General features: G+C 48.5%; 1 protein-coding gene across 5 annotated transcripts in view; it reads right to left on the reverse strand.

Annotated features, from left to right (window-relative positions):
• PSD3 (pleckstrin and Sec7 domain containing 3) overlaps nt 1-15504 on the reverse strand; it is a 158167-nt gene that overhangs the window by 34428 nt on the left and 108235 nt on the right. For all 5 annotated transcript variants that reach the window (XM_034774827.1, XM_034774828.1, XM_034774831.1 and 2 more), the window contains one exon: nt 3287-3330. In XM_034774827.1, the coding sequence (XP_034630718.1) occupies nt 3287-3330 (44 nt within the window). The remainder of the gene's footprint in view (nt 1-3286; nt 3331-15504) is intronic.

The raw sequence follows: 15504 nt of genomic DNA on the forward strand, positions 1-15504 counted from the left end.
TGTGGGGGTGCAGGGCAGAAGGCTGGGTGTGGGGGGGGTTCAGGGCAGAGGGCTGGGGTGCTCAGCTCGTGGGGGTGCTCCCAGCCCCCTGCCCTCTGCCCTGAGCGGCTCATGGCAGGGGGCTGGAAGGGATATGTCCTGTTCTACCCCCTTCCCCAAGGCCCCGTCCCTACCTCTTCTCTGCCTCCTTTACCAAGGGCCGGCTTTAGCAAGGGGCCGCGGGGCTGCCGTGCGCCGGCTGGAGCTCCGGCCAGGAGAGCGGGGCCGTGGGGCTTTTGCGGAGCAGCGAGCACGCTGCCACTCCTCCCCCCTCCCTTTGCAAGGGCCGGCGCAGGGAAGGAGAGGAGGGGCAGGAAAGCAGGCTGCACCACGGCTGGGGGAGCGGGGAACTTGGCCGCTGCAAGACGAAGCTTCTGCCTCCTGCCCCAGCAGGGGAGAGCGGTGGGCGGGGGGGCTGAGTGCGGCTGGGGGTCAGAACCGCGGCAGGCAGCCGCGTGCCATTCAGAATTGGCTCGCGTGCCGTAGGTTGCCGACCCCTGTCCTAGGTGCATCTCCACCGGGACTCTCCAGCATTTTTCTCACCGCTGGCCTAGCACTACAGCAGCTTTACCGGTGGTAATGAAGTGCTGCTCCATCCACTATGATGGAGCCGAGTGTTCTCATGTGTCCACCCTCCTTTGCAGGCCAGTCTAGAGGGGCAGGAGGAGTCATGGTCCCTCTCTTTTCAAGATAAGTAGTCCCTGCGCTGCCGAGAGCCCAAGCACTGCTCTTGTGAACAGCGACTGCACAACGAAGCAGCTCAGTCCTTCACAGCCACTGCTCGCCGTCCAGCCCTCAGTTAACAGGAGCTGTTCTCAGAACGTGCCCTGCATCCTCGGGGGTTGGAGGCAGCTTGCTCGTGAGCTTGGATTGCTCCTACGATCCAGGCAGTATTCCAGGAGGATAAGGTGGCCCTTCGCCCAGCCCGCTCTGCTCCACCCCACCGGCTCCCAGCGTTGCTCAGTGGTGGGGGTTCGGGGGAAGGGGTGGGGCATGCTGGGGCCGGGTTGCTCGCTGGTGCCAGGCTCCTCGCTAAGCCCCCAGGCTGCCCTGGACCCTGTGTCCCCCTGAAGCACAAGGCCCCCCAGAGCACAGGGTCCAGGGCGGTTGCCCAGATCCGTCCTATGGTTGGGACAGCTCTGCTTGTGCACCACCAAAAATCATACAAACCTGCCGCCCCTGATTGGATAGGGGGTGGGATTATGGGGTGGTGGTTAGGGGCAGGGGTCTCTGGAGGGGGCGGTCAGGGAGCAGGGGGGGTTGGATGGGGCATGGGAGTCCCGGGTCTGTCAGGAGGCGGGGGGTGGATAGGGGTCAGGGCAGTCAGGGGACAGGGAGCAAGGAGGGTTGTGGAGGGAGTGGTCAGGGGACAAGGAGCTGGGGGGGTTAGATGAGTCGGGAGTTCTGGGGGGGCTGTCAGGGGGTGGGGAGCAGTTGGATAGGCGTGGGAGTTCTGGCGGTCTGTCTGGGGGCGGGGGTGTGGATAAGGGTCGGGGCAGTCAGGGGACAGGTAGAGTCCTAGGGGGCAGTCAGGGGGACAAGGAGCAGGGAGGCTTAGGTAGGGGGTGGGGTCCTGGGGAGCAGTTAGGGGCAGGGGTCCCAGGAGGGGGTAGTCAGGGGACAAGGAGCGGGGGGGGGGTTGGGGGTTCTGAGGATGGAAGTCAGGGGGCAGGAAGTAGGAGGGAGGGGATGGGGGCAGGGTGCGGGCAGGGCTAGGGCATGGCAGGGGCGGTGCTAGGGCGGGGCTCCCTGGGTGCACACCCTAATGAAATGGGCTGCGCACGCCTATGCTCACTATCAGGGAGACTGGGCTGCGATGGCTAGACATTAAGAGGGCTTTACGCTACTATCTGAACAGGACTACACCACCCCATAAATCACCTTGACGAAAAAGCATGGGAATAATGCTTGGAGCCAATCAATTCCCACCTAGGCTGTCCATGTGGATTAGTCTCTGTGCACGCTCTTGCCAAGAACGAGATGAAATTCTGGCACATTCCACCAGGCCTAAGGCAGCTGCAGGGGCTCGCCACAAAACGTCTGTTGCTGGGGTATACAAGATATGACATGGAGTTCCATACATATATTCATGCTGCGTTATTCTAGATCAGAGCCTCAGTTTGAGAGAGCAGTCCTGCGAAGTTTACTCAGGAGAGACTCCTCAGATCCACCCCCTTTGAGTCTTGCAGCTGTCGGTTAATTACCAAGAGTGGGGCTCTATGCAGGTAATGCTCACAGAAAGAAGATCGGTTGCTCACCATAATAGCTGCATACTTCCAGACGATTGCGTGCATGGATTCTTATTACCTGTCCACCTTCCCTAATACTCCAAGTAATAAAACAGATGCTTGGTTGAGCAGAGGGAACTGAGTGGTGGCTGGAGCTGCTCCCTTTTATGACCCCTCAGGTGGGGACACAAGGGCATAGACGGGATGCAAGCAGCCCCAATGGACCGTGCTACGGACCGTGCACGTATCACCAAGGGTGTGGAGCCATGCAGGCAACCATCTCAAATAGACACAGCTACTCTGGGGTGTAACCCTTTTCTTTAACACCAAAATCCACTACTGAGCACGGACATCAATCTAGGGCTGGTGCATCCCTTTCCTGTTGGCGTATTCATGCCACAAAGAAAATGAATAAGGGGAAATGCCGATTAATATGGTTAGAAGCAGAAGTTCTCTCTTGTGTTTAGCACTGAGTGCTGATGAAGTATTAGCTTGTCAAAAAGCAGATGTGTTGGGGAGGGAGGGGGGGGTATATCGGCCACTTCTGAATTAAATCTCTTTAATATTAGGTTGTTGTCAAATTCTCCATAGTTAATCCAAAGACAATACTAGACAACGAGCCAAGAACAGGAAACTCAATCCAAGACTTGCATTTCTATTCAGTGATTCCAACACAATGCACTGGAAGATAAAGAAAGAAACTCAACATCTGTTTTATTTATGTAGTCATAGAACAAACAGAGGTTTATATTTCTGCCTTTTGAAGCTGAAGTTTCCTACTGAATTAAATGTCTTTCTTCCTTGCAGACACAGCTGATTTGCATAATTAACAACTTTCCTTACTGGAGAAGGGAAGCAGAACATGGAATTTTGCTAATGGAAGAGCGAATCCAATGTTTGGGTCTCATGGAACCAAGACTACAGGTTCCAGAGTCTAATCACAGTGCAACGTACGTTGGAAATGGATTACCATAGCAGGGACTGATGTTAAGATCATGAATTCTGCACAGTATACTTACATTGCCCAGTCAAGCTTCTCATTCTTGATCGAATTGTAGAGAGCCTGCGAAGAGAAAGAAACACGAAGGAATTACTGTTTGGACTCTGTCATATATATTTCAAGATGTCAATGGAAAATGTGTAACTACCACTAGCAAGTGAGTTGCCTCTGAACAAGAAAGACCATTAGCCATGCCTGGCAACTCTTAGACTTGAGCAGGAGCAAGAATACTGGTCAAGACTGGACAAAAATTTTAGAATATAGGGTCTGAGATTTCAATAATTCTCCAGCGGTAGAAACATCAGATACATTTTTTGTGCAAAACGTTGGTTTCGAAATATCACACAAGCTACTGAAATGCAAGATATTGTAAGACCACAGGACTGCATCTGGGGTCAAACCCTGGCCCTATGGAAATCACTGGGAGTTTTGCCATTGACTTCAAATAAGTCAATTTCATCCCTGGCTTTTATAGAGATCTGTACCAGAATAGCTTACCTGTGAAACACGTCAAAATCACTCAGCCTGAAACACACTTTCATACGTCCATCAGATATGCATACACAAAAGCACCCATAAAAATATTGTTTCTATGTGCAATTAACTTGCATTAAATAAACTGCAAATATCCCGTACACTGCTGTAGTACTAAGGGCCAGTGTCTTTGGCATCGAAAGTCCCAATTTGTTTGGTGTCAATGGCCTGTTGTGACAGTTCTTTACAAAGTGGTGGCCTGTAGGGGAATTTGAACTTCTATGGACATCAGATAGCTGGAATGAGTTTCCTCTGAGCAGGAGAGTTCATACCACCTTGGCTAAGTGAGTTTGATCAGGTCTCCCTCATGTGGCTGACCCATATAGTGGATAAGAGCCTACTACTGCTAACAGCTAATGGAGTAACTCCTTTAATTTAAGTGACCAAGGCCTGTATTTTTGTTCGTGAAATGACCCAGGTTCTAGTGCAGCGTACACCCTACACCTGGGGAGTACTTTACACACATAAGTAGATTTACTCCAGCTATCAGCTTATTCCTAAACACCCCCCCACACAACTCTGTTAGCATCTAGAAAAAGTAGAACTTGAAACAAGACAGACCATTATACACATGGTTACCAAAATACAGCATACCACAAATCTAGAAATCATCAGCTAAAGGTATGTAACCGTGGTACACCTCTACCCCAATATAACGCTGTCCTCGGGAACCAAAAAATCTTACCGCATTATATCGAATTTGCTTTGATCCGCCGGAGCGCGCAGCCCCGCCCCCCTGGAGTGCTGTTTTACCACAGCGTTATATTGGGTCGCATTATATTGGGGTAGAGATGTACCCTTGACACCAATTCAAGTACGCACACCAATAAACAATTAATTCCTACTAACCAGCACCCAGACATCCTTAACTCTGCCCCAAAACAAAATTCACTTACAATTAGAGCTGTGTGAATAGTGGATTTTTTGGTTCACTGGCAAATCCGAAACCACCAAAACAAAATTTGATCAAACCAAAAAAATGTTTAAGCAAATTGAAAAGTTAAAAAAAAAAAATTCCGGTCAAACAAAACATTTTATTCAACCCAAGACAAAATTTCATTTTGAACTTTTAGCTTTTTAAAATGTTTAAAATAAGACTGCTGTAGCCCACGAAAGCTTATGCTCAAATAAATTTGTTAGTCTCTAAGGTGCCACAAGTACTCCTGTTCTTCAAAACAAAACATCGTTTCAAACTGAAAAATCCCAGGTTTCCTTTTGGCAGTGTTGAAATGGAACATTTCAATTATTTTGGATTATTTTTCCTGTGATCAAAACAATTTGGCAAAATTTCACAAATTTGACACAAATTCCCAAAATGTTTCTCTCTCATCAAATCTGCATTTTACGCCAAAAAAAGGCTTAAATAAAAAAAAAGTAGCCGAGCTCTTCCTAGGACTATCAAGTCTAATCCAGTCTTATCCACCCATCACACAACTCACAAGTGGGCAGCCCTGACCCTGCAACAAGAGCCTCCCGGACAAGCCTCAGCAGTCCCATGGAGCCCCACATGCTTCCCAATGAAGGATCAGGGCCTTAATGCTTCACTCTTATTCATGCAAAAGTTGGGAAAACTGGCCTTTAATTCCACCATTCACAACCAGGTCAAACAAAGACACTCTTACAATCCAAATCTCCTCCAATGCCAGACACAACTGTGTAGCGGTTACTAGCACCTTCCAGCCACTGTGCAAAATAATTCCTTGCACCCAGAGCTTGAGAAATATCACATACTGTGTCTGAGCTATATTCAGTACCCCTGAAAGGTACCTGTTTGTGGGGCACAACTTAGCTTCATGGCCTCTCTAATGTGAAGTGATTAGAGCAAGCCTTCATGGCCATTCTGCAAACCCAGATTTGCCAGCGTGCAGCCTTTCCTGCCCGACGTGCTCTGGCATACTACTATACTGTGGGAGCAGGGCCAGGCCTGAGTGGCACAGGGCCACGGTATCTTTATTTTATCTCTTAAGCAAAATCATAAAATTACGTTCCTTAGATTAAAACAGGAACGGCTAGTGTTGCAATGAAGCATCACATGTCCTAGTATTATCTGTGTTACACCAGAGCACACGGCCCCCAAGTGACATCCAGGGCCCCATTGTGGTGGGCACTGGACACACAAGTAGGACAATGCAGACCCTGCTCTGAATTGCTTACATAGTCTATTACTATTGATCTGCAGTAGTTCCACTGCATGCTAACAGCTTTCCCTGGCCAGTGCTCCAAGGAGCTCATGAACCAAGGACAAACAATTAGACAGAGGTCAGGGAAGGGGGAATATTTACCTAATTCCAAGACAAGACATCACAAGTGGGTTTAACCAACCATAGGTGGGAGAAGGGGAAAGAGAATCAGGTTAACCCCAATGGTGCAGTTATAAATGAATTAGATCCAGGTTCCTTTTATCAGTATAGCATGAGCTGCCAGAGATGCCTATAGTTAAGAGTTGTGTGATACTCTTCATTATGAGACTGTTTTTATTTTGTTATAACTTTGCTGAACTTCAATTGTTCACGCTGGTATTTCCATGTTTGTTCTCTGGCTCAGGCTTGCAAGAGACAGGGGGTGAAGAGGGAGGAGTTTCAGTTAAAACAGTTCAGCTGTTTCCAAGAATGAGGTTAGGGGAAAACAGATAGTTTTGCCAACGTTAACTTTTTGGCCAGTTGTTTCTTTGAAGAGCTCTAGCACCCCCAGACTTTGTAGCAGGGATTGGAAATTTGGCAGAAGGATGGTCCTGGAGTCGAGGAGGTGCCTTTTGTTGTCATTTTGAAAGTCCAGCCAGATCTGGTCAAGTTAAAAACAAGTTAAAATGGTTATTTGCACACACTCCGTATTACTGATTACAGGTTTGCTGCTAAAAATCTCCAGAGATCCATCTGCACCGAGTACACTCCAGCCCAATGGGGCTTCCTACACAGTTGGCACAAAACCAGAGCTCCAGCTGGGAAAGACAGCAGCGACTACCCCCCTAATTTTGCCTACAGGAAGGTACTTGGGGTTGGGACCAGCAGGAGACAATGGGTTCTCGTCTCAGCTCTTCCACTGACGGACGTGAATTATGTGCATTATTACAGAACAAGGCCTGATATTTCTACTTTAACAGGGTAGTGGGCATCATCCACCCAGTCAGATGGTGGGCATGTGGGGAGGAACAGAGAGCCCCCCAGAAAACAATATATTCTCTCCACAAGATAGATCAATATTATTATTTTATTATTTACACAATGGACAGGAACTCATCCCTAGCCCCCTTTCTCCTCTCACTGCTCCAGAGGGTATTCCAGAGAGAGGATGGATTTGTCTGGTAGTGAGAGTCCTCGCTTGGGCTGTGGGAGCTCCGGGTTCAAGCATCCTGTGAGAGCCTGGGCAAGTTACAGTGTCTTTCTGTGCCTCAGTTCCCCATCCATAAAACAGGGATAACAGCACTGCTCTGCCGCACAGCCGTGCTTTGAAGACAAATACATTAAAGATTGGGATGCGCACAGATCTAGCACTGGAGTAACTTCTGCAGCCTCCATGGCGCTGGCAGGTATGCAGTGGGGAAGAGAGGCTGTGTTTCCCAGTGGATAGGGGGCAGCGCTGGGCTAGGAGTCAGCAACACTTCACCTCTGTGTGCTAGGGTTGCCAATCCTCCAGGATTTGTCCTGGAGTCTCCAGGAATTAACGTTCATCTTTAATTAAAGATTATGTCATGTGATGAAACCTCCAGGAATACATCCAACCAAAACTGGCAACCCTACTCTGTGCCTCTTACTCCAAAGGCTTGAACCAGTGCTAGGCACTATACTGTTTGTCTTTCCCATTTAGATGGTAGCTCTATGACGGTCTCTCATTCGGGGTTTGTACAGGGACTAGCACAATCTTGTGTTGTGTCTCTAAGTGCTACTTCAATTCAAATAATAAAATAGAGGGTAGGGAGACCTGCAGTGCTGCTTAAAGGGGCAGCAGATAATTTCTGACTCTGCTTCCTGCATCTGCAGAGCAGTGCGCTGATGGCCCCTCCTTCTCCCAAGTCACCCTAATGCACAGCAGAGGTCTGGTGATGCTCACGCTCCCCACGCGACAACATTCACCAGATCTAATGCAGGGCCCGGTACAAACAAATCACACAAACCCCCAGTGTATTACCGCAAAAACGCAGGAAGAGGCAACGTTCATTCAGAGTGGGAAGGCCACTCCAGTGGACAGGTCTCTGGGCTAGGACATGGGAGAGCAGGCTTCTATTCTCAGCTGGGCGACAGACCCGCTGCATGACCCCGAGCAGGTCTATGCTGTGCTCTTCCCAATGGGCATATCCCTCGCCTTCCTCACAGGGGTACTGAGAGGTAAAACATCCATTAACGAATGTGAAGTGCTCACATACTACATCAAGGTATCTAGACAGATTCCTTCAATTTCTGTTAGTCACAGGGGTCATCCTTAAAAAGCTTCAATGCTACCTCAGTATCTGAGGCATTCACTGCACTTGCTATGGGGAATAACTAGAGAATATTGAGGCAACGAACAAGTTTTTAAGGGTAACCGATATATTTACGCATCTTGGGGCAAGGAGCAGTTAACTGAGCAGAAGCTCAGGGTGTATCCCATTCTCACTCCCTGGGCAGCTGTCTGCATCAGTCCAGGGATGCAAAGCAGCTGTAAACCCAGCTTAAGATGTACCGTGTCACTGAATCAGGCCCTGTGAGACTCCTTGTTATCAGAAAACCCCTCCGAATATTTGAAAGCCAGTGGCAGATCAACACATACAGCCCGAGGGCCTGCACTGCCATCTTATGGCTACTCCCATACGCCAACCAAACATTACTTTGCCCATCCCAGAACCTCTGTTTCCTGTGTCCCTGTCTCTGCTGTTGCTCAGTGCTTTCCCGAGCAGCAGCTGAGGTCTGAGCTTAACATCCATGAAGTTGAGCGTTTCATAACGGGCTGCACATACGGATAACAGCCGAGAACCCTGCTGAAACACTAACCCCCTACTAATGTCGTGGCCATTACTTGACAAAGCTCTACGCAGCTGCCGACATACCGAGGCTGACTGTCTGCAAGTTCAGGAACGTAGCGCTATCGGTTTATATTTAGTTCCTATTTTGGCAAGAAACTTTTCTTTTTTTTAATTGGAAGCCTAAATTCTGCAGAAATTGGTAGCTTGGTTCCCCTCCTCTTCCCCCTTCCATGACTGCCAGGGAAAACTTCCCCCTGGTGAGTGGCCGGGGGAATCTTTAAAGACCTAGGAAAGGTTGTTTTATTCCATCTCACTTTAAAGGTGAAGCCCACCTGGAGGAATGGAACTAAAGGAGGCTGTATATTTTCAAAGGCACTTGGCATTGGCCTCATTTTGCTCCTATTGAAGTCGGAAGCAGAGACTCTGACAACTCCTTCCTGTATATAAAGTATGTATATACTGTATTTTAATGAGCTAAGTCACATTATTATGACAACTGCCACGAAACTCCGGAATGCATTAAAATATAAGTTACCTCCCATTGGATGATTAACTCTCCTTCCCCCAAGTGCTCGTGTGTAAGAGTCACTGAGTCACCAGAGCCATCTACTCCAAACAAAGTCTACAACATCTGCAAGTCTTGGACGAGCCTACGAGACAGTCACGCAACTCACAACGAACACACGACCGAGTGTGAATGCAGACATGAAGCTGCAGCTGGGCATTGCTGAGAGGTAAATCGTTTAGCTACTAAGAAAGTCAGGTGATGCAAAACCTTCCAATGCAGATGAAAGCCAGGTCAGCAGGGTCCACCATGCTGATGAGCTGGCAGGGGGATGCTGCATGATCCCCTTCTTTAAAAAGTCAGCCATGAGGCCTGCTAAAGGAGAATCCTGACTTCCTTTAAGAAGTAAGCAGATGATGCCATCCCTTGTCCAGGCTGGCCAATAGGAACTGATGGCCAGGACTGAAAGGAACAGACAGAGTGCTAAGGCTGGCTCTGCTAGGTAACATTCACCAGCCTGCCTGCACACACCCACTGCTTCCATGATCTCCGCAGCTACAGCAAAGGGAACTCCCACCTTGCATGTTCCCCTGCCTCTCCCGCAGCTTCCAGGTGCACCTGGGAGACACGCCAGGTAGCCCTCACGGTCGTCATCAGACCTTCCAGCAATGTTCAAGAAAGAGAGGGGCCACGCCACAGCTGACGGATGGTGTGGAAGTCCTTTGGCTACTGCAGCCTGCCTATCACCCTGCGAATGACGACCCTCCTTGTCCCCCCCCCAGGTTGTGCTACAAGCCAACCGGGGGAGTGGGGGGGACGGGGACACTCACCCAACAAGAGAAGACCTGCTCCCCACCCCACTAGCCTGGGGAAATCCATTCTCTGATACCCACCCCACACCAGCTGGAGGAGACTGGGAGAGGTGGAAGGAATGATGGATCTGAAAGGGGGAGTGTACAGGAAGGATGGATGGTTTTGGTGTGCGTGCAGGGAAAGAGATGGGGCTTGATAAGGATTTTGTGGGAGGGGAATTTTGAGAGTATCACCAACTGAGGCAGAATATTTTTGAGGGAGCCTCCTATTATAAAAAACATTATCCTCAGAATAAAAACCTGCCATCCACCCCAGCAGCAGAAAATGGAGATGGAAGGCTAGCCAAGCTCCCGAGAGCTGAGGGTGAAACGCTGCGCAGGGGACCTGTACTCTGTAATCTCGACACATCAGGCTAGTCAGCTTTTCATCAACATTATGGTTAACGGGCGCCTATGGCATGACTGCGGACAGAGCTGTTCGGCTAGCTGCACAAAACCCAGTGAGGACAGACTAGAGATGTGCCTCAGAATATGGAAGCACCGGCAGAGCATATTTCAAAAATCTAGTTGGGGGATTTTACCATTCATGTGCCTTTGTGGAATAGGCTTAAGCTTTTTGCAGCTCGGTACTGGACTGAGAGATACCCAGGTATGTCTGCCTGGAGAAAAAGCTACAGCCAGGCTAGATCACGCAGTAGGTTCTGAGGGCATTGAATGCATTTCATGTGACCCCCATTTGAACCCAAGTCTCCAGAGGTGACCAAGATACGTTAACCTGCTGCACCATCTACACATGCCAACCTGCTGGGCAGCAGCTTTGGAAGCTGCAGATGCCGTTAGCATTAGCTACTGAAATATGGACCTGGCTAAGCCCAAGGGATGCGTGCGTCTCAGTTGTTGTTTGGCAGTAGATGAATGCGAGTCAGGACAGCTGGGGTCTGTTCCGTGGCAGGTCACATGACGTCTCTCCACTCATTTCTTCCAGCTACAAAATAAGGCTCATACTAGTCCCCTTTGCTAAGTCCTCGAAGGTCCTGAAAGGGGTGGGCAAGTGCAAGGTACCAGAGAAGGAGTTTGTAGCCAGAGGGGCAAGGAGGGACTAACAGACCAGACCCTGCCCCCCCAACCAATGGACTAGAAACACCTTCCAGCCCGGTGTCCACTGGCAGTCAGGAGACAGGCCCTTACACCTGCAAGCAGGTGTAGCTGGAGACGGGAACTTAGCCAAATAGCCACAGGCGACACAGGTGAAACAGGCTATAGGCTCAGGCTGAAGACAAAAAGAGAATTTATATACAACCAGGACTGGGATCCCATTGTGCTAGGCACTGTACAAACACACATGACCTGATTTTCACTTCCCCAGGGCCTCTTTATACCTCTTGAACAATTACATTTACACTGTGTTGGCAGCACAGAAAGGCCTGGAAGGGGCTTTCATGTAAATGTGAATCAAGTCCATAGAGAGAGACTGTCCTTACCCCAGAGAGCTACAACAAACAACACTGACCAGCCAGACTAAGAGTGGGAGGGGAAACAAGCAGAGAGGGGTGACATGATTTGCCCAAGGTTACATAGCAGGTCAGTAGCAGAGCCGGGAACAGAACAGCGGCTCCCAATCCAGTGAGCCACGCGCTAGAATGTACTACCTCCTCTAAAAAGAGAAACAGTCGCCAGCTAAAAAAGAGAATAATAGGAAAAGATAAAAGAAAAATCTTTATAGTGCATGCGTCCTTCTGCTCCGTTTTGTTTGGCTCGGTCTCTCCTGTTTTGACTGTAAGCTTTTGTGGGCCGACACAGGTCTTCCTACATGTCTGTAAAGCACCCAGCACACTTTTGGATGCCATATCAATAATAATGAGAATAGAGAAATATAGATCAATTTTGAGTAAAAAGTAATACGGTAAAAATAAAAATGCATCAACAAACTGGGAACTGGAGCTGAATAGTCTAGAGAAAAACAAACAGTATGTTTTCCATTTCAGCCGTCAGAGGCAAGCACTGCGGAGGCAGAATTCTATTAGCTTCAACAGGAATTCCACACATTATGATTATTATTTATATTACAGTAATACCTACAGGCACCAACTGAAATCAAAGGCCCACTGTGCTAGGAGCTGTTCATACACATAGTAAGAGATGGCCCCTGCCCTGAGAGCCTACGATCTAAAAAGATAGGAGAGACAAAGGGAAGGGAGGGAAAACTGAGGCACAAAGGGGTGAAGAGACTTGCTCAAGGTCACACGGCAGGTCAGTGGCAGAGACAGGAAGAGAAGGCAGGTCTCCTGATTCCCAATCCAGTGACCCACCCAGCATATCACAAGACCTCCCTACGCATGTGCATGGAGCAGCTTTATGAAAATGAGTTGTCCCGGTGAATTCAGTGGAATCACTCGCAGCCCTAAAGTTAATTACATACAGAATGTTTGTGAAATCAGGGGCATGAAGTGCTTGAAGATCTATCCCTTACTTGGTAGCTTGTCAGAGTGGGAGACAGGAGAGTAAGAGAAATGGCTGCCATGTACTTAATCCTGCCTCAGTGGGGGGACTGGACTAGCTGACCTCATGAGGTCCCTTCAGTCCTACATTTCTATGATTCGGTGACATTGCACCAGCAATCTCCAGGAAACCCTATCATGTTATTTCACTGAAACAACCATGGTCATGTTGTGTTAGTTATACTGAATAAAGTCCTTCTCAAAAGCAGTTTTACTGAAACTGAAGTAAAACCTTTGGAAAAGTTTGCACTGCTCCAAGGCAAAGAGCGTTAGGTCTTCATTGAACATTGCATGTACTATAAACTACGAGTGCATAACCCGGACAAAACAAAGAATACCTGCAGAGAGAAGGGATGTTTTCATCATCACCTTCCTTCAGAAGAGTCTGCTGGAATGTAACTTCTGCACTGATGTATGTGGGATTTGGAACAAACAGAAACAGTAGGTCTGCAGCATAAATAAAATGCGTGTGTGTGGGTGTAAACATGATACAGGAGCACATGCACACACACAAATCATGGCTAGATGCCTTTAGATGTTCTTCAAAACCACTCTAGCCTTATCTTGTTTTAACACTCCCTAGTGAGCAGCTACTAGCATTCTAACCTGTGTTATAATCTGTGTGAGGTGGAAAGGAAGGTAGAGGGAAATTTGTTCACTATTTAAAGCATCTTGCTCACATACGGCCAGATGCTGTGAGGTGTTGGGCTGATGCTGAGTACCCCACTCCCACTGGAGGGGATCAGCACTTCTGGGAATGGGTACACAGAGAGTGGTGGAACGAGGCAGGCGCCAACCCTGCATACAATGTGTGTGTGTTTGCCTACAGTGCTCTGCTGCTTCAAAGCACACTAAAGCCAGTTCCCGGAGCAGTTGGTTATATCCATGTTAAGCAAACAACCATAAATACATCCCTACCAGCGTACAGTGGAGCCTTCCTAATCAATATTTTATGGTAATATTTAATCATGCAGTACAAGTGAGATGATATTTTTATCTAACTCCCTCATAGACAAAAGCAGAGGGAGGAAAATGGATTTTAAAGAAATCTGTATAAATAATTTCCCAAAAATAAAAAAATTCCAAGACCGAGAATTTGCAAATGCAGGCAGCTTGCCTCGGAGCAGAGCTCCAATTAGCATTCCAGCGAGCAAGTTTTCAGTGTTTACTGTTGCATCAAGCTTCGAGACAGGGCATCCCTCTAAAATCCGATCTACACAACACCAATCCTCTTTGCCTTCAGTCTCTTCTCAAACCGATGGATCTTTCCTGGCTTCACAGCCATTCTGTGATCACTAGAGATTACCCAGAGCCATATGAACTGCCTTCATTCCTCACCAGACCATCAGTACAAGATTTTCTATCATGTTATCCCTATTCACAGCAGACAGAAATATTGTGCATTTATTTTTTACCTTGCTTTCTTTAGCAGAAAACTCAGAGGAGTTGGAGATTTTCATAGACTTTGACCGGTGGGACTGTCGCCAGAGAGAGTCGTCTCGGGAGTATTTCACGGAACCTGTGGCTCTCACTCGGACCTTGCTGGTGCTCTGCACACTATTAACTCCAATCATTTCCAAGAGTGAGGGTGGGGGGAGAGGAGAAACAATGGCCCACCCTAGACCAGTGCAGTGTAGTAAAGCTGGAGACAAATCTGTAAGGACTGTCTGTGAACCTAGGCTGGAGCGCTCAGTGTTTGCTTAAAATGCACCAGGCTGTTTGCTCCAGCATCTTCAACTACACTGTTTTGAGCCAGTCTGATTGTTCCAGGCATTGCTCACGTCACTGGCCCTGAAAAAAAAGAGACAAACTCCACCCCTGCTCCCCTCCCTTCTTCAGCATATGCTCCCCCTCCCTGGACACACACTAACACAGGCACAAACACAAAGACACATATCCCAGATACGGGAACAAATGGCAACAGGCCAAGCAAAGCAATTCATTCTCAATTCAGAGAGCAACCCTTTTATTCCTGTGATGTCATGCCTCCTTCATTAAGGTTTCCAATAAAATAAAGACACCACGAATAAAAGCCTTCAGTAACCTGTCAGGCACTGGCCCTTGCAAGTGAAAAATGCTGATGGATTCCAGGACACTACAAAACCAATCCCAGGGCTCTGGAAAGTGGGTTAGAAAAATAAAGACGCCCCCGTCACTGTCTGCCCTTAATGAATAGTAACAATGCTTAACACCTCTAGCTGCATTGTTATCCAGGTACCTCTAAGTGCCCTCAAAAGAGGCATGAAGGGGACACTGCAGTGCCCATTTTAAGATGGGGTAATTGAGGTGCAGGGGAGGGCAAGTGATTGTCCAAGGTCACCCAGTCAATCAGTTGCAGAACTGGGAATAGAAGCTTGGGCACGTGTCTCCCCTTTGCAGTGAAAATACGGGCAAAGGAAATAGACGCTCCAAAAATCATTCCAAAACAGGAATGCAGCCCATATCCTGTACCCTGTCCTGCCAGCACATCCACACGGGTTAACAAACCGAGGGCAATTTGCAGCCCCACGCAAGCCCTAGGCACCATCTAAAGCCCACTCAAACCCCACTTTGAGGGCTTAAGTGATATATGGCCCCTTTGCTGGTCTCTGTGCAGGAACGAATGTCATCCAATCAGCATGCACGGTTTCAGACAGGGTGGATGCTCCCAGTAAGGGAGAGGAGCTGGTTACCTAAACGCTGCAAAAGCGCCATCATTTCTGGCTCCTGGAGACCCAGAACATAGCAGATTGCACGTAACCATAGCAACCAGCTCAGAGGCGAGAGCTCAGAGGTAGTGGCAGCTGCTGACACAGGATGGAGCAGGTAGCCAGCCAGTACAAGTGGGGAAGATGAGCGGATGATGGGAACCCAGGAGAGATGGTACCCATACAAATGGAGGTGAATCACAGGTGTCTGGGATGCAGTGCTCAGCTGCCCCGGAGCTGAACAGGAAAACATTCCAGCATGTGC

This window comes from Trachemys scripta, chromosome 6 (genome assembly GCF_013100865.1).
Source record: "Trachemys scripta elegans isolate TJP31775 chromosome 6, CAS_Tse_1.0, whole genome shotgun sequence".
Classification (NCBI taxonomy): Eukaryota; Metazoa; Chordata; order Testudines; family Emydidae; genus Trachemys; species Trachemys scripta.